The following is a 20128-nucleotide window of genomic DNA, read 5'->3' on the forward strand; positions in this document are numbered from 1 at the left end:
ATCAACGACATGAGGGCAATAGCTTGGTTATAACAGCTGCATAATCAAACACCCCCCCAAAACAACACAAAACAACAGCATCCTTGAAGTGGTCACTAATTTCAGGCTTACAGCCTTACATAACAACCAAATCCTGCCTCTTTTAAACTTTTTTCACCACCTTAAACTGTTGGCCTCATGAATGACACAGATGAGAAAGGAAGAAATTGCTTCTTGTTGGAGAGTTAGGTTTCCCTGGGGCCCATCAGATGGTGAGGATCTGGTTCTGATCATGGGCCTGCTGCTTCCCTCTTTAAGAGACACTAGACTCCCCTTTCATACTTACTGATTTGACAAAATTTGATAAAGTGAAGTAACTTCCAACTGTTAGAAAAGATGAGTCACTAGGCACAGTGGCCTTTCCTGGAAATTGTCAACTAATGACTTTAAAACACAAATTGAACAACTTTCCCACTCATTGCATTGCCTAAATCCTGTTGTATGAATTTGGGTTCCCTGTGTCCAAGAGTCAGAATCAAACAATGCTAGCTTTCTCCTGGGGCCTCTCAGAGAGACAAAGCTTCCAAAGAGCTGAAGAGCTCCCATACTTTGTGGTTATAGGATGAAGATCTAAGGCAGCTGAAATACTTTCAGATTTGGCATGAAGTAGGGAAGGAGAAGAAGAAAGGTAAAGGATCAAAGATTTATAAGCACCTGTGATGGTCTCATTACTGGGCCAGCACTTTTCATATGTCATGTATGTAATAATGACATTATTATTCTCACTTTACAGTTAAAGAAACAAAACTCAGAAAGATAAAGGAAGTGGTCAAATATCTCAAAAATAGTGAACATCTGAGCTCAGCAATTTACATTCTGATTTGTCCAATAATAAAGACAGGGATATTCTTTCCACCGTATACACCACGTTAATTCTCTGAGATGATCTCCAATGACGAAGATGTCTGATGAACAAAATACATAATTCAACCCAGCATTTCAACCAAAAAAAAAAAAAAAAAGAAAGAAAGAAAGAAAGGAAAGAGCACTGGATTTGAAGTCTGGAGATCTGCATTGAAACTCTCACTCACCAGCTTGAACTTGGGCAAGTTACATCTCCATCTGTAACCTTGTGAAAGCTGAATTTGACCATCTATTTAAAAAGTCCTTTCTTAAACATTAAACAAATGCTGGTAGTTACTAGTGATGCAAGTTCAGGATGGCTGATCCTTTTCCTATTTTCTGCTCCATGCTCACAGAATCACACCTGAGCCACTCAGTGGAGAAATCAACAAGAAGGCAGCACAACTGTCTAGAGAAGCAGAGAGAAAAGGCACGAATCGGCAAATCAATGTGGTTTCCTTTCAGAGAAGCAAACCTCGGCATCATCACATGTGGACTAATACCCATGGATGGAGTCTTGAGTGGTTTGGATCTTTGTCCAGAAGGTCTGATTCTCAAGCCAAGCTCCCACCACCTTCCAGAGCCTGCCTGCCAAACAGCTCAGGAAGCACCAACCAGCCCTCCCCAGAGCAGCTGGCACCAATTACCCAGACCCAGCTGGAAGCTCTCGGCAGGCACTCCAGATCCCCGGCCTGGTCGGAAACCCCACGCTAAAACAAAGACAGCCTTGCAGCAGTGCCAGCCCTTCACATAAGTGACTGGTCGGTGGCTGTGAGAGGCAGCCAGGTGGCAGGCTGGGGAGTGCCTTCCAGGGAAGCAGCTGCGGGTCTGGGAGACTTGCCCGCACCCCGATTTCAGAGCCTCCATCGTCACAACCAACAGCCACCAATTACTGGGCACCTACAGCCTGCTGGGTCTGTCCATTACTCATGCTAACTGAATCCTCCCAACAACACAACAAAGCAGGGATTCTTCCCATTTTACAAATGAGGACCTGAGGCTCAAAGAGCTTAACTAACTTTCTCACGGCCACAGGGATAGGAACTGCCAGGAGTGGGTCTAGAACCAGGTCTTCTGGGTCACTTTTCTTTCCACCTAGTCTCCTGGCCTAGGAGAGCTCACCATCTATGAATGGCCCAGTTGCCAGGGACTCACTCTGCAAAATCATCAGAAATAACACATTAAAACCCAGAAGAAGATAGAGGTTGAGGAGAAGGGAACATTTGGTAGTCCACCACGGGGTCTCCAAGAACAAGTGTATGCATGGAGAGACCAGTGCCCATGGGAGTGTAAATGAACTTTTTGGGGCAGAAAATACCAACTTGGAATAGGAAGCAGAAAGTCCAGGTCCCCCTTACAACTTTCTAAGGAAAAGCACATATGGGTGTTTGATCAGCAGAATTCTGATTAGGCTATTATTATTTCATATCAATAACAATTTAATTATTTTCATAATAATATTAATAACAAACACTTATAGAGCCCACCATGTACCGGGTGCTTTATGTGCCTTAACTCATTTAATTCTCTAGCACCCTAGGAGGTAGATAATATTATTTTCTCTGTTTAACAGACGAGCACATTGAAATGCAGAGAGGTAAGTAACTTGTCCAACCACAAAACTAAGACATTATGAAGCCAAAATTCAAAGCAAGTTAGTTGAGCTCCAGAGTCCACGCACTTAACATCTGCACCTACTGCCTCTCAAATCCAGTGAGGATTTATTAAGCAGGACCTGTGCTTAGTGTTTCCATATCTATTATCTATTATGGAATTTATTCTTAATAACAAACAAACCTTTTAATATGAATTGAAGTCAGAAAGGCTTCATATCTCATCAAGAAGGAGTCAACACTGCAGAAAAGCAGAGACACTCGGAAATCTCCACCTATCTCGCCCCCTCCCTGCTCCTGATTCCCTCTAGGGATTTGAAAGCATAAAGGTAAAATAACTGGAAGGCCCAGGCAGCTACATATTGACTTGCCTGTGGATTTTTCCTTGAGGTTAGCTCAATGGTTATCGAACTTCACTGTGAGTAAAAGGAACTGTACAAAGTTGTATATACAAAACCTAGAATATTTCAAGAATAATTTTGACTCGGTGAAATCTTCACTAGTCCTACACACAATGTGCAAAGCATCTTTCAGAAGAAATCACTGGTAAGCCCCACTTAGCCATTGTCCTCCACCTTCCCCAGTGGGGGAAGGCTATGGTAGTCACTAGAACTCACAGCTCACTTCCTTCAGGGAATGGCAGGAACCTCAGAGGTTTTCTCTTCCCTTACAGACAGAAAAAATGAAGCCCAGGTTAAGTCATTTGCAAGTAAAGGGCAAGTTAGAAAGGAGCTAACCCATCTCCTGATTCTGGTTCCAACATGTGTTTCCCACTACACTGTGCTGTTACTCTCCGACAGTACCCCCCGCCCTCCTCAGTGTGCAGTTCAGTGCTATATTCAACACATATTAATTAATAATTCCAGCTAACAATGCCTGAATGCCTTGTATGTGCCAGGCACTGCACTAGGACTGTGCTGCATTATAATTTTCATGAGCCGCAGACACTAGGCCTTCATGGGCTCTGTGGTGGTTTGGAGCTGAATGCACCCCAGAAAATCATGTTCTTAAAGCTAATCCATTCCTATGGGTGCGAACCCATTGTAAGTGGGACCTTTGGATGAGGTTACTTCAGTTAAAGTGTAGCCCAGGGTGGGTCTTAATCCTCTTACTGGAGTCCTTTAAAACAGGATGAATAAAGAGAGAGAGAGAGAGAGAGAGAGAGAGAGAGAGAGAGAGAGAGAGAGAGAAAGCCACAGAAGCAAGAAGCTGAAAGCAAAGAAACCCAAAAGAGAAGGAAGAACCAGCAGGTGCCACCACATGCCTTGCCATGTGGCAGAGGAGCCAAGGTTCACCAGCAGACGGTCTTCAGCAAGAAAGCACAGCCTTGATGATGCCTTGATTTGGACATTTTCTCAACCTCAAAACTGTAAGTAAATAAACGCCCATTGTTTAAACCCGACCCATTTCACGGTATTTGTTTTAAGCAGCCTAGGAAACTAAAACAGCCTCCTTCATTAAAATAAAATAAAGTAAAAACATACGTTAGGGCTGTATTGGCATAAATAAATTATATTAATGTTTTGTATTAAAACATTTTATTTGACCTAAAGATGCATTTTTTTCCTTCTCATTTTAAAAGAAATATTTTCATGGGCCCCTAAAACTACTGTGTGCCTACTGTGCCTGATGGATAAGTTTGACCTACTGGAGCTCTACTTGCATTATCTTGTTTAATTTCCCAAACCAGCAAGGTAGGTACAATTTATTATGTCCATTATACAGTTTAGGAAGCAGAACTTTAGCCTTGTAACTCCACCTATCCAATATCACAACAAAAGGAAGATGGGGTTCAGGATATGACCCCAAGTGTCTAACTCCAGAGTTTGTTGTACTCTGGACCCTACTAAGTCCAATTTAACCATCCTGGTTCCCTGGTCTTGCTGTGTCCCAGGCTGGATCCCCAAGCCTTGGGCATCATTCCTGCAATGCCATTCTCTCCACTACACCCAGCTTCCCCATGGCTGCAGGCAGACTCTGGCCATTGCTCAGCCCAGGTGGGAAGACAAACCAGGACCAGGGCAATGGCCAGCCCTGGGGAGGGCAGGAGGGCTCCCAGTGCAGTTCCCTCTTGTTCCTGTCTGGTGTCAGGGGCTGGCATGGTCCTACGGGGCATCTTGGCAGCTGGCAATAAGGACCCGGCTCTAAGCCTGCTCTAGAGAGTGTGCCCACAAACCTCAGGGTCACATCCCTGACCCTCACCATCCTACCAGCCAGAGCTAGCTCTGTTCACTGTTCAATTTCAGGCGAAGGGAAGACCATTCACCTAACACTCACAAAGAGCAGGCTACTGTCCGTGACCCTTTACTCCCTGTCCGTTGTTAACCTGCTAGGAAGTTTTACCAGCCCTATTTATACTGAGAAGAGCGAGGCTCAGAAAAGCTAAATGAGTTGCCTGGTTGGCACTGTAATTCTTTGTGTGACTCCAAAGCCCAGGGTTTCCTACTACAAACGCTGCATCTCATCAGACACACACCCCTAAAACTGTGTACTCCAATTACTGGCTGACAATTAAAACCCCATTATGAAAACTTCATGCCTCAAGCTAAAGGTATGTGTTCTCTGTTACAGGGCAAATAACGTGAAGAGGGGTACATAAGTTTTACCCATCAGTCAAATTTTCCACTAATGATAACAATGAACTAAAAACAATACACATTTTAATGGCATTTTTGAATTAACAAAGCAATTTTTCATACATAACTTCATTTGATCCTCACCACAGCTCCATGACTAAGGATGACTCTCCCGTTTTACAGATGAGGAAACTGAGGCTCAGAAAGATGAGGTCATTTGACCAAGTTGCAGAAGGGTGGAGGGGCAGCCCCTGTCCACACAATCCCTTGCAGAACAAGCCCCAGTCTGTATAATACCTCTTTCCAAACCACCTCCCCCACCACCACCACCCCTGCCCTGCCTCACTCTGGCTTCAACCCTCTCCAAGATGTGAGGTGTGGGATTTAAATCAAAGGGTACAGGATGCAGCTGCAGAATATTTTACCTTGGATCCTTACTGCATTCCTCACTCCCCACCTCCCCACCCCACCACCAACCAGCCTTACAATGCCCAGAAGACTTGTCTCCACCCAGACATACAAGCAGGCAGGCGGAAGACAGATGAGAAGATAAGACTGAGATAAGAATGATAGGGCTGAGAGAGGACAGAGACAAGTCTGGGCAGAGAAAGTCCCCAGCCATATGCACCAAGAAAGGCCAGGGGTTTCTATCCCTGGGCTGGAGAGTGGGCCACACCCCCCAGCACCTGCTGCCAAGTAACCTGGCCTCAGCCACCTGGGCCCCCTGCCTGTCCTAGAGACCCCCTGAAATGAGCAGTCAGCCCGCAGGCCTCCTTCCCTTGGTCTGCGCCCCAGTTCCCAGCAGTCCAAGGGTGGGATGGAGAACCCGCACTCGCAGCCTTTCAGGCCTCGTGCTGCTGTCTGGGGGCCCCTTGTTTTTCCTCCTTTGGGACAGCCCCAAGGAGAACAGCACAAGGGCAGGGAAGCCAGTGGCGGTTGCTACAGGAAACACACCTCTCTGTTAGCAACACCTCTTCAGTACAAGCCTAGAATTTTCCACAACACTACCAGGTTCATTTTTGAAGGAAGCAGCCTCTCAGCCATGCACCCCACTGACTCCAAATCCTCCCAGCCCGTAGGCTCACCCATTTCCTTCTGACACTTTGGAGGTTATCGCTGAGGGGAAGGGGGAAATGAGGGCCCTCCCTGACCATGTTTTCTCATCTGCAAAATGAACAGTCAGGGGTATCAAAACAGATCACCACTTGCATGTTCCACAAGAAAAAAAGTGGTTTTGTTTTTTGCAGGCACACTTTACTTGATGGGAGGGAGGTACTTGTTTGGATTTCAGGCAGCCTCATAAAGTAAGAATCTGTGAATCCACTTCTTACAAACCCAAATAGATTAGGGGAAGTTCTGAAAAACAGTGATGCTGCACCAGCTCCCAACATTCACTTCATATTCAAATGCTAATTCACACGTACATACCCAGAGTCAAATTACACTTGAGCTTATACACATGTCCCTCAATTAATTCTAATTGTTACAATCATTTTCTGCAACCAAAAGTTCAGTGGTTTCCTAGGGCTGGAACTGTCAAATCATGGTGGCTTGATGACAGGCAGCATTTTCTGGACGTGGCACATGTTCAACCTCATAGTCTTATGTTCAAGACCACTGAAATAGCTCTTGACCATGTATTCCTTTCGTGATCTGAGAAAGTTCTATTGAAAGGCTGCAAGACAATTCGCCCTGGGACATGGGGGAGGATGGGACTGAAGGGGAAACCCCGGTGAGAGGCTCTGCTTTGACCTGATCCTCCTCCTGGGAGCAGCTCCGTCCCACCTGTGGCAACAGTAGCGTCCCTTTCTGGTTTTGCTCCAGCCTGTGCTGGCTCAACAAGCCTGGCAAGCTCCCTGATCTCTCTTCACCGGGCTGCTTCCAAGGCCCAGGAAGAAATCAAGTCCACTGTGGACAGCATGGCGTGGGGAGCCAAACCCCAGGCTGAGTGTCAGATAGATGTCGGTTTGAATCCAACTCTGCCATTTCTGTGTGCATCTGGCAAGTGACTTACCCTCTCTGAGGTTTAAGAGTTGCTCCTCCTAAATTGAGGGTCATACCAGCTGTTGGTCAGTCTTTGTGAAAACTGAAGTAAGGAGCTAAAAGCCTCAAGTTCAGTACCTGGTATTACATGTGGAGGCACCTGTTTTCAGTGCCAGTGCTGCCTGAACCAGTCAGCTCCCTGGAGATCCCACAGCCAGGGCACAGGCCAGGTTGGGAGCTGCAGGGTTCCATGCCAGAAGGAGCCTCACAGTTTCTCCATGGGGATGTGGTTGTGTTCAGGGCAGGACAATTCCTCACCGCGGGCCTGTCCTTCCTACAGCAGAACATTTATCTCCTCTGGCCTCTGCTCACCAGCAGCCTGCCAAGCCCAGCTCCCAGCCCCCAGTATGGGGACTAGCAAAAATGTCCTGAGTACATCCAAACACCCCCTGGGGAGTATCACTCTGCTTGAGAACCATATCTGCAACCTTATTCCTGCCTAATCTGAACCAGAAATGGGTGACTCCCCTCAGCCTAAAGATGCGGGTTCAGCAGAAAGAAGGTGTGGCGGGAGCTTCAAGGACAGTTTGTTCCCGACCTTCCCACCTGCAGAACCCCCAGGGTCAGCACTGTCATCATAGGCCTCCCTCCTGTAAGAATCTCTTGAGTCACCAGTCCCAGAATATGAATTTCTTCAGGAAAGTCCTTTGGCCTGGAAATTGTGTATATTTAACAGACTAGAAGAGGGGGTGATCCCTAATGACAGCATGTCAAACACACGAAAAGGAGCAATCTGGGGGCCACCAGGATCTCATCAGATTTCTTCTCTCACGTGGTGGGAGGGGGACTGTCCCCCTACTCCTCTCTGCTGAACCATGTCGCAAACAGGCACCATGGGCATGGGCTACAAAGTGTCTCTACATTCTTGGAGCAAGTCTTGACAACCACACACTCATGTTGCAGGAATGAGTCCTCACACACACAGAAGAACTAGGACTATGACAAGGAGACTTGTAAGTTATACACACACATGTATGTATATTTATTTAATGTATATAATATGCATTAATTACATAACCATATGTGCTTTATATAGCAAAATATATGGTAATTATAATTATATATTGCATATAATTAATGTATTAACTTTATATATAATTAATATATGTTATATATTAAGAGTACTTGCAAATTAATAATAAATAATGAACTGCCCCAGAGGAAAAACACATAGGCAAAGGATATAAAAAGACAGTTTTACAAAAGAGGTAAAATAACATGTGAAATAATGTTCAACATCACTAATAGACAAATTAGCTACTTTTTTTAAATGATAATGCCCTCTCGTGACAGTATGGGCACCTGATACTCTGCTAACAGGAGTGTAAACTGGCAAGCATTTCCAGGGGACAGCTGAGCACTAAGTTTCAAAATCCCCAAAAATATGCATACTCTTGAACCAAGCAATTTGACCTCTAGAAATTTATCCTAAAAAAGAATTCATGGATGTACTCAAATATTTAGTTTTTATCATTGTTTATTATGGTGAAAAGTAAAGTCAACCTAAATAGCCAACAGTAGAGGATTGAGTAAATAAATAAATACTTTATACATGGCATGGAACCAATAATTTTATATTATAAAATAACAAATCACCGAACAATATGATTGAATTTTGTAAAAAAGATAAAAATTATGCATATGCAAAACTACTGGAAGTATATACAAGAAATAATAATATTAGCATTGGGTGATAAAATTACAAGTGATTTTCTTTCTTCGTTTCTTTTCAGTTACCTGTTTTCTAAAATGTGTGTATTGCCTAAAATTTCTAAATGTCTTTTGTGGCACTTAGTAGTCTACTTTATAAAATGACTATGTATATACATATCTCATCACCTTAACAGAGTACAAATCATTTGAATACAAGGCCTAAGTCTGATTTATCGTCATAAACTCACCATAATATTAGCTGAATTCCTTGAATAATCACAACATGCCGTTTACTGAATGCTTGCCATGTGTCAGGTACTGTGCTAAATTGTATCTTTTGATAGAGTAAAATGTAATAAACACTTGTTGAAGGAGGGAAGGAAGAAAGAAGAACCAAAGGAAAAGAGGGAAAGAATAAATGCCCAGCCCAATCTTAAATAAGCTGACACAAGTGACCAGGGCACTTTTGGGGCCCCTTCGGACTCCTGGACCCTAGCAATCTGCCAAACCCTGTCTTCTAATGGGGATAGGAGCAAAAGGAGGCAAGGAGTTCAGAGGAGGACCACACTGTAGATTTCCGTTTTAGAAAGCCAGACTTTTTAGGGGATAAAGAACTCCCAGATAAAACTTTGAAATCACTTTGAAAGTTTTCTTACCAGATTCAAGAAAACTAGCATTAAATGGCAATGGCCTTTCAAAGAAACACATTTGACCATGGCAACCTTAAATTCATTTTTACAAATACTTCCTGAGCATCCACCATCACCCTGTGATGGTGAAAGGTAAACAAGAATCAGAATGTGTAGCTCAATGAGGACCACAAACAGGTGCCAAAATAAACAACTGAAAGCAAGGTATGAGCTCTAATAGAGGATACAGAACTAAGGGAACTGCAAGGGAGAGACTCTTTCTGACAGGGAAGGAGGACACAGGACGAGGAAGGAGGGCATAGCAAGTGAGAACTGGGCAAGATTTCTCACTGCAGGGTTGGGGGAAAGGCATTCCTGTCTGAGGGAACAGCCTGAGCTAAGTCTCTGAAGAGTGGGATGTGGAATGTTTGGGCAAGGAAAAGCCATGATGACTATGTAGAAGAGACAGCTCTGAAGTGACAGTTGAGGCAGAAAAGAAGAGCTCAAGTCAGACTGGAGAGCCTGGGAGGCAGGCTAAGGAGTTTGTTTGCACTTAACTCTGGGAGTTACATCTTCAGTGAGCCCTAGAAACCTTGAGCCATTTCATTAGAAGAAACCAAAGTGGCCCAGAGATTAGCTCTAACATGTTGGTCTCTTCTTGCCCCTAGGGCTTTCCCACTATACCCCCAGGCAAGCTCAGCCCAACACAAAGTAGAATGAGATTCTGCCCTTAACTTCAAAGGTGATGGGATTAAGTTCAGATTTAAAACTACAGTGACCTGAGCACTCCCAAAAGTATAAATGCTGGAGCAGCTCCTTGTCACCGGCCTCTGCCCTTCTGGTCAACCAGTACTGACATTCCAAAGGACAAGCCTTCAAAGCTCTAGCCGAGACTCCCGGTTCTGCCCACCTCCCAGGAAGATGATGAGGGAAGCCCTTGACAGGTTATTTCAAATCAGTTAGCAGCATGGGAATATTAAAAATATCAAGGACCCATCTCTTCAAACATTCCACCTCCAAAAGGTCAGCCCTGTGGGCCTGCTTCCTCTAACCCCTGTGAAGATACTTCCAGCCCTCTCTGGTACCCTTCTTGGGGAAAGGTGTGGGAAGGAAATACAAAAGGCAGCCACTGGAATCAGGAGGCAGGAGAGGAAAACCCCACCAGGCAGTCACTGACACTGCAGCTTTACCTCAAATAGTTCAATGACATTAAATATCCCTCCTTCCCTGCATTCGGCCTCTCTGAGAGACTCCAAATGTCTTTTTCTGCTTCATCTTCTCTCAGTTCCTCTGTGTGTGTGTGTGGGGGGGGGGGGGTAGTGTGTGGGTAGTGTGTATGCAGTGTGTGTGTACGTGTCCCTTTCTCCTTGTTTCAACTTTTCTGGAAACTTGTTCCTTTGTGTCTCCCTTTGCCTCTCTCTGTTTCTGAATTCGTGTCTTTCTCCATGTCCGCATCTTTCTGTCTTCTTTCCCTTGGTGTACCTCCATCTCCGTCTCCATCCCTGTCCCTCTATCTCTCCTCTCTCTGCTTAGGTTACTCAAATTGCAGCAAGGAGCTCGAGCAGGTCAGAAAAAAAGGTGTGATCCTGAAAGCCGGCTTCAGCGGGATGCCCAGTGAGAGCCTGCGAGGAGCGCCGCGGGGAGCGCCGCGGGCCCGGGGACCCGGCCTCACACGCGACTTTCCAGCTCTGCGCGCCGCGCCCGGGGACTCCCCCACGCCCTACACCCGTTCAGCGAGGGTCCTCCGGCGGCAGCTCGCCCCGACCATTCCCCCCACCCGTCCTCCCGCTAAGGAAAGGACGCTCGCTGCCACCGGAAGGGGTATCTGCCCAAGCCAGGAGTCGGACAAGGGGTGAAAAGTTCTCACCGATAGTGAAGCTGTAGCCATCGATGCTGAAAGTGGCGCTCCGACATTTTTTGAAGCCCTCCTTCCTGTTGCTGGCGTCCGTCATAGCTCGGCCGGCGGCGTCCGGGGTCCCCCCGCGGCGGAGCGCGCACCCTGGCGCCCGCGCCCTGCGCTCGGCGGCGTCCCCTCCCTCGGCCGCGCCGCGCGCTGTCACCGCAGACCCGCCGCGAGCCGAGCGCGCCGGCCGCAGACGCCGGACCGCAACGTGAACGAATGCGCTAGGCACACAGCGGAGTCAGAGAGCCTTCGCAACTGCCGTCTGCAATTCCGAGTTCCAAACACGAGAGGAGCGTTCATGAAGGCGCGCCCGTGAGTGGGTACCGGGTGCCGGGGAGTGGGGGTCGAAATCCCTGCCGTTTCCACTCTACTCTCCAGCAGCCGCCGGAGCCAGCGCGCTGCAGGCACGTCTGTTTTCTATTTCGCCTCCGCCGCCTTCTCTCAGGAGGCTGGTGGGGTTTGGGGACCCAAGGGAATGCTGAGATTTGGCGTCGTGGTTCTTCTAGATGTTTTCTCTGGCAGGCCAGAAGACTCCCAAAAAGCACATCAACAGATGGAAAAGCAAACATCTAAGCCGTCAGATGCTGCCAAAGTTTACTCCAAACAAGGAAGTCGGGAAAATCGCCACGCCCACTTCCTCCCAGCATCTGTCCCCATAACCAGCGCGGTGCCCCGACAGCATTACCGTCCCTGGCCGGAAGGTAATAATCAAAGTGACCCACATTTGTGGGCAAGCCCTTTTACACAGAGGTTATAAGATACGCAATTTTCAACGAACTCTAGCCCCGTTACCATCCATTCCAAATAGTCTGTCCCCATTCTTTTGAATTTGATTTTGCCAAATATGATAGACTCCTGAAATTTGTGGAGGTAAGAGAGATCTTACAAATCCTGTAGCTAACCTGTTTGTTACAGAAGAGGAAAAGGAGGCAGGGAGGGGCTTGACTAAGGTCCTCTAGCTAGAGACTGGCAGAGTTTGGACATAGAATTTTCACTTGATAACACCAGCTCAGTCATTGGTCCTTCTGGTACATGAAATGAGAGGCTTAGGCTTATCCAGAGAAAATCATTCCCTCCGACCAGGAGGCAGTTGCAGAGAATCCACTGTTGCCAATGCTCTGTGTCGGGGGGCTGGAGGTGCACGTATGAAAAGAGACTAGAGCTAAGTCCTATGGAAGAGCAGACAATCTCCACCCTGTGTGATCTGTGGAATGGCGGTGCTATGTTGAGGCTATCACAGGAATACAATTAGTTTAACCTCATTTGTTGTGATGGAATTTCACACAATTAACAAAAACTTGCCAATATTAATAGAGTCAATTCCAAATTGGTTCCAGTTGAGTTTAGAGGGCATTGGATCCAAATGTCTTAAAAATCTAATGAAATCAGAAATGCTTTAAAAAAAAAAAAAAAAAACAGGCAAATACACACACATATACAGGATATTCGACATACAATTTCAGGAGACCCACAAAACCACCAAGTGCACTGGAACCCAGGTTATTGTATGTCTCAGGAATTTAATTTTCTTCACCATATTTTTAAAAGAATTTTTTTATGTCCAAGTGCAGTTGGAACTTCGTTATAAATTCTTTCAGTGAAAACCTAGAACCACACTCATGTTAATAGTTTGGTTAGTTCAGTGGCAAGATTAATGAATCTAAAAAGCAGCAAGTGTCATGGACCTCATGTCATACAGAATGGAATGGCACGTCTCAGCATGAAAGCCAAGGGGTGACTCAAAACCATGAAACTCCTTGAGACTAATACTGGTTACAACATGAAGGCATGAAAAGGACTTTACAGATAGACAGAGCTGGGTCTGCAATCTGGCTCCCCTACTTACCAACAAAATGAACTTGAATAAGATGCTTGACCTCCCTGAATCTTACTTCCCTCATCTTACAATGAGGATTAAGATAAAGTGTGTGAAACCCAGGCACACAGTGGGCATTCAGTTATTGCAATCACCAGGTGACTCCCAAGTTACATTCTGGAGACACTGTAGAAAATTCTTCTCTGCAAGGATCATATATTTTAATTATTGATAGCACCATAAATGTTAAAAGTAAAGAGCAAAAGTATTTTGTCTGTAGTTAGAGATTGCAATAACCACCAAGTTACTAGATCCCACAGTCCTATATTTCTTCCGCTTTCCCAACTCAAGCAACTGCCTTCTTTTGTGTCAATGCAAGTCCTGAAATGAGGAGCTTGAAAGCCCTGAGTTGTAGTCACCCATCATAAATTATCACACACACTCAAAAATTCTAATGCAATGGAAATTTTTCCTTGAGTGAGTGAAATTAAAACTTGGCATTTAACCACTCTTAGCAGAAAAGCTTTTTGAAATATAATCTATAAAAATAATAACAATGTGATCATTTATCCGTCCCCTAAAGACCGGTAAAAATAACTTGCCTGAACAGTTAGAACTGTTTTTAAACCGCTTCTCCCCAGAATCATTATCTCTCTCTCCCTGGTTTTAGGGACTGCACACCTACAGAACCACTAAATGCATTGCTTCAAGTGCAAAACCTTTCAGCAAGCCCTTTCAACGCAAGGCTCTTCCACCAAATCAAGTGAAGCTGACTGCTAATGTTACATAAGCCAAGAAAGAATTAGTTCAAAACTAAGATAAAAAAGAAGCATTGCTTTTGCTTGCTCTCTCAGAAATGCTTCCTCAAAAAAGCCTGTCAGGTAAGAAAACTAAACCAAAAACAACCAAGCAGATGTGCGAATCCTATGCCCTTGTTGTGACAGCAGGTGTTGGCAAACTGATGCTTGTGAGCCAAATTCAGCCTGCCACTTGTTTTTGTGGGCTCTGTGAGCTAAGAATGGTTTTTACATTTTTAAATGATTGAAAAAATTCAAAAGATGAATAATATTTTGTGACGTTAAAATTATATGAAATTCAAATTTCAGTCTCTAGAAATAAAGTTTCATTGGAATATAGCTATGCTCATTTCCTTACCTATTGTCTACAGCTGCTTTCACATGACAAAGAAAGAGCTGAATAGTTGTACCCAAGACTGTCTGGCCTGCAAAGCCAAAAATATTTATCTCTGGCTCTTTTCAGAAAATGTTTGTTGAATCCTGGATTATAGTAAGTAAACTTTATACATGTCAGGGCTTGGAAAACTTCTAATTTTATTATATTTACTTTAAAATTTAAGTGTGAAAAAGAATTGGTCTCTTTCTGATCTACTGGAATGGATTCTAACAAGGAAGGCACTGCAACAATGTTTGATGAAGGAAGGAATGAAATGAATAATATATAATTAATAGTTTGATCCAGTTGTTAGCCAAGAGTTTTTAGGTTCAGATTAAATTTTTCCAAAAGCATAATGCATGACCCTGGCTTCATCTCAAGAGAGTAAGAGCTGAACATAAAACCCATATCAGTTCATAGCTCATAGCTCATGGCTTGAATGATGTCCTTTGAAATATAACAACTATGTATGAAAAATATAAAAAATTGAAAGCTTGCAGGACACTTCTCTGATTCAGTTGCTAATCACATCCTTTGACATCTGCTGTGGAGGGGCTGATGGTAGATTCCGCTACCTGTTTTATTTCAGAAAGTATTGATGCAAGTACATGTTGCTCACTGATTTTTAATTCATTTTTATTGAAATATATTCACATACCAAGCAGTCATAAAAAGCATACATTCAGTTGTTCACAGTACCATTATATAGTTGTGCATTCATCAACAAAATTAATTTTTGAACATTTTCATTACTACACACACAAAAATAATAAGAATAAAAATTAAAGTGAAAAAGAACAATTAAAGTAAAAAAGAACACTGGGTGCCTTTTTTTTTTTTCTTTTGCCCCCATTTTTCTACTCATCCATCCATACACTGGACAAAGAGGAGTGTGGTCCATATGGCTTTCCCAATCACATTGTCACCCCTCATAAGCTACATTTTTATACAATCGTCTTCAAGATTCATGGGTTCTGGGTTGTAGTTTGATAGTTTCAGGTATTTACTGCTAGCTAGTCCAATTCATTAGAACCTAAAAAAAGTTACCTATATTGTGTGTAAGAGTGCCCACCAGAGTGACCTCTTGGCTCCTTTTGGAATCTCTCAGCCACTGAAACTTATTTCATTTCCTTTCACATCCCCCTTTTGGTCAAGAAGTTGTACTCCATCCCACGGTGCCGGGTCTAGATTCCTCCCCGGGAGTCATATTCCACGTTGCCAGGGAGATTCACTCCCCTGGGTGTCAGATCCCACATAGCGGGGAGGGCAGTGATTTCACCTGCCAAGTTGGCTTAGCTAGAGAGAGAGGGCCACATCTAAGCAACAAAGAGGCATTTGGGAGGAGGCTCTTAGGCACAATTATAGGCAGGCCTAGCCTCTCCTTTGCAGGAACAGTCTTGCCAAGGGCAAGTCCTGTGGTAGATGCTCACTGATTTTTAACTTCTAAACTTCTAGAAAAAAAGATGAGCTGCCATATGTAGAATATGTTATCTAAAAGTGAGCTTTCTAAGAAAATAACTTCTTATTTTTCATGCCAGAGAGAAGATGTCACCTCATCATTTCATTAATGCATTTCAACCATTCTCGGGCAGAAAGCCATCTACCATTTAGAATTCTCCCAACAACCAGTGGTCTGAGAATTGTAAAGCCAAGTTGCTCCAACAAGAGCATTATGAACACCCCTCATGGACATCTGGAGCTGTCTGACAACCACTCCCAGTTCTGGGAAGGGTACCCTCCCATTCACGTGATCACAGAAACAGCTGTAAGCAATGAGTTCCTGAACTGCAACCCTGCTCCTCTGGCTGCTAACAGTAGGATTTAGGTTTGGCTAATGAGCAGCTTCACTGGGAATATGGAATTGTGAGAGGTGAAGAGAAAGTTCCATTATATTCCAGGCCTGTGTTCTAACCAGTATATGAGAATCGGATCTTCTCAAATTCCATTAGATGTCCTAATATCCTAAATTCTAATTTACTAAATTCTAATTCTAAATACTAAATTCTAATATACTAAATTCCCTTTCTGTGGGTAACCCAGCATAAGGGAGTTTCTGTTGCTTGCAACCAAGAGTCCTAACTAATCCACCAAGCAAGCTCCCTTCAAGAAGGAAAGGAGAGAAGGGAGAAATTAACAGAGAAAGGGAGGAATTAAACCAAAAATTTTTAGTGCCACCTACGACTACTACTACACCCTTTTCCATTTCATTTTACTTCTGCCTTACTGTTTCCCTAGAACCCACTCTTTGTTTCTAATATTCATTGGGCCCAGGGATGGCAAAGACAATCTAACTAAAAAGAGAAGATAAAAAAGCAAAATGCCTACACACCTGGGGGCTCAAGAGTACCCCAGAAAGGGACATGGAAGGCCCAGATGGAGATTACTGAATTCTATTTGCACAAAAAAGCAATTTTTTCTTTGTGATATAATTGGCATCCTGACCATTTTTTTGACTTTTTTCTAAGTTTACATATTAGTGCATCAGTGAAAGGAATTGTTCTTCAGTGTCTCAAAAAATTCATGTCTCAATATTTATTGTTTGAGTGACTCTCTGCCCAATGTTCTTCTCATAACATTACATGGAAAGTAAAAGTAAATTAGATTTCTTTTTTGCACTAAGAATATGGAGAAAATTTTACAGTAGCCTTTGCAATTAGATTTTGAAAAATTGGGACAGCCTCTGGGGTACAGAGAAACCAATGTAACTGCTTTGAATTTCTTTTTCATAATCCAGAATATCAAAGCCTGGATTGTCCTTCCCCCTTAGCCCACCTGGTTTGCCTCAAGAACCCCTCCTTATCCTTCAAGTCTTCACTGATGCCCCAGGTCCTCCAGAAAGCATTTCCTGCCTGACCTTCCTAGTGAAGAGGGAGAAGATGGACAGGGGTGATCACTTGACCCTCCATTGGACCCTGTTTTCCATCTCCATCATAGAACCTTCCAAGCCCAGGCCTGCCTTTACCACTCTCTTTCCAGCTGCTCCCACAGGAGGAGAATTTCTTATCTGCCTAGTCAGAGTTCCAAGACATTCCTTGGGTCAAACTCACTAGGTCAAGGGTCTCTGCTGGGCACAGCACATACGACACCTCCATGAGGATTAGAAAAGGATGCCCTTCCCTCCCCTTAAGCCCTCATAGTCAGGCATTTCTGGGTCCCTACCCATCATACTTCCATAATATCATTGAACTCTCACTCTTAAACTCCAATAGTCCCTATCTCTACAAATACTTCTCCCATTCTCTCTACTGTCCAAATATAGAACCTGGGAGTCATTACCATCTCCTCCATCTTTCTCATCTAAACAGTCACCAAGTTGTGGCAGAACAACTATCTAGATATGCCTACTCCTTCCCATGCCCTCTGCCCTCACCTCCCTTAGTCAGGCTACCATTAGCTCTCACGTGGACCATCACAACAGCCACCTAACTCCCCAACCTGTTTGCATTCTTCACTCCAGCCCATTCTCTGCTCTGCAGCCAACGTGATCTTTTTAAATAAAAATTTTGTCATACCCTTTCTCTGCTTAAAGCCCTTCAGTGGTCTCCTTCACTCAAGAACTCTTAAGATAAAGTAAAAACTCCTCAACTTGGTTCATAATGCCCTACAGGATCTTGGTCCAAGGAAGCATAGAAGATTCTTGGAGAGATTAGAGTCAGAGCATGAAGGGCTGTTGGGGATTAAATCATGTTCCCCACAAAAGACATGTTCAAGTCTTAATCCACATTCCTATGTGTGTGAACACATTTGTAAATAGGCTCTTTGAAGATGTACTAACAGGATCTTCAAGGGATCTTCAAAGATCTTATTTAGGTGTGGCCAAACTGAATCAGATGGGCCTTAATTCATTTGTCTGAAGATCTTCTAAAGAGGAAATTCAGATGCAGTCGGAGAAGCCAGAAACCAGGTAGAAGCAAGAAGACAAAGAAAGCCACAAGAGGAGACCAAGGACACTGCCATGTGATAGAGGCAGAGATGCAGTCAAGGAGCCCCAAGAATTGCAGCAAGCGATCACCAGAACGTTATAGACTCTGACAGAAAGCAACTTGTGTCCTCTAAAAACATGAGCCAATAAATTCTTATTGTTTAAGCCAACCCAGTGTGTGGTATTTGTCATAGCAGCTCTGGCAAACAAAGACATAGGCTTTGGTTTTCACACTGAGAAGTTCAGACTTTTACCTCTAGGGAACAGGAAGCATGAGAAGCTTTTAAGCAAGAGATGGGAACTATCAGTCAGGGAGCAGGGAAGTTAGGGAAGAAAAAGCAGCCAATAAAGGCAAGTTACCACTATAGACAACTGGAGCTCAGTCTTCTTGGGGAACATTAGAAGCCAGAGTAAAACACATGACTCAGTTATCCCACCTGAGGGGAGAAAGAGCCCAGGGATTCCTGTCATTGTTGTTTAGGGATTGGTCCTGGAAGTCACCAATTTCATGGTATTTCTGGCTTACTGCAAAGGGAGCAAAGCCAGATCTGGCAGTCAGATAAAGCTCTCAGGCAAAGAGATGCTGATGCAGCTGTTGGAAATCAGGCTGGAATATAAGGAAGTGGGAAAAGCAAGGGGATATGATGGGGCCTTGACTGAGTCATTACAAAGATATCAGATTTGCTTCTCAAGCCCAAGAATGGGCATTTTGATGTCTTGTTTATCTTGCACACCTTGGTAGGTAGTGAGCATGTGAAGAGTAATGGGGTAATAAGAAAGAATCTGGAGAAGATGGGAAATAGCTACAAGTGGCCATCAAGCAGTTTGAGAGGACTGGGGGATCAGAGCATCTGCAGGGACAATGTTCCACATCGCAGGGAAGGCTTGAGTGCCAAGGACAGTGTGAGAGAAGTAGCGTGAGCTCGAGAAGCCTCCGGCACAATGACTGTCTCAGTGAGATCTCTCTTGGCTCATGAAGGCATCCTCTCCATAAGCTCTGATGCTGAATCTTGGCCCACAAGCAGCCAAGGGCACTGGACAACCCCTGAAGACCCCTCCTGGCCACCTCTGTTTCCTCATCTGCATTTATCCTCACACATGTTTCCCTGTAGTGAAGTGATTAGAACAGTCTTAAATTCACATTTATGCCTTTATTTCCTAGGTAGGTCTGGAAGGGGACATCAGCCTTGGCCAGAAAGTCTCCCTGCTACCTTTCTGCATACACTGGCTCCTCTCCCTGGGGAGGCCACTGTGGAAAACCCCCCTGAACTGGAGTCAGAAACCTGGAGGCAAAACAGGTACTGCCAGCTGTGTGACCTCAGGCAGGTTGCTTAATTGAGTCTTACTTTCTCCTCCTGTAAAATGGGGATAATCAGGTCTCCCTTGCATGGCCTTGCAAATGTAGAAACTACAAGTGTAAATTCCATGCTTTATTCATTTGTTCAGCACCTTGCACAGTGCCTGACATATAAGCCCCATTAGATGTTGAATGAATGAATGATACACATGGGTCACAGTACTAAGGGGACCCCTTAGTACAAAGTGTTTCATAAAGAAGAAAAGTCAAATTACAGCTGGTGATTCTGCCTACAACACAGTCTAGGTGGTGCTAAATTTGACAGGATTTTCTGAGTTCATAGCAGGTAGTTTAGCTCAGTTTAAACCTAATTTCCACTCAACTTACCAGTGTTCTCAATGGTATAATATTTTCCTAGCAACTCACTTTCATTATTCCTTACTATCCACAGTGGGCACTCTCTCTCCGCAATTTCATCTCTATATAAAGCCAGCCTCATAGACATGAAGCTCCATCATTCCCTGAAAAAGCATGAACATGGCTCGTGATAGCTCTGGAGGGGGGACTTTCAGCTCCAGAACTGTGAGATAGTCCCCTGACCAAAGCACCCAGAAAACAGAA

At 44.3% G+C, this 20128-nt stretch overlaps 1 protein-coding gene and 1 long non-coding RNA gene across 5 annotated transcripts in view; one reads left to right on the forward strand and one right to left on the reverse strand.

Annotated features, from left to right (window-relative positions):
- The window catches only part of PDE1C (phosphodiesterase 1C), a 567042-nt gene extending 555134 nt beyond the window's left edge, over positions 1-11908 (reverse strand). For all 3 annotated transcript variants that reach the window (XM_037837021.1, XM_037837022.1, XM_037837023.1), the window contains exon 1: positions 11264-11908. In XM_037837021.1, coding sequence (XP_037692949.1) covers positions 11264-11348 — 85 coding nt within the window. In that variant the 5' untranslated portion in view covers positions 11349-11908. The remainder of the gene's footprint in view (positions 1-11263) is intronic.
- Positions 11357-18323, forward strand: LOC119534557. Of its 2 annotated transcripts, XR_005217055.1 has the most exons (4): positions 11357-12000; positions 13786-13996; positions 15827-16053; positions 17023-18323. It is a non-coding gene; the product is annotated as an uncharacterized LOC119534557 (long non-coding RNA). The 2 variants fall into 2 exon arrangements; XR_005217054.1 differs by having other exon boundaries at positions 15827-18323.
- The last annotated feature ends 1805 nt before the right edge of the window (positions 18324-20128 follow it).

The sequence above is a fragment of the Choloepus didactylus genome, chromosome 5 (genome assembly GCF_015220235.1).
Source record: "Choloepus didactylus isolate mChoDid1 chromosome 5, mChoDid1.pri, whole genome shotgun sequence".
Taxonomy (NCBI): Eukaryota; Metazoa; Chordata; class Mammalia; order Pilosa; family Megalonychidae; genus Choloepus; species Choloepus didactylus.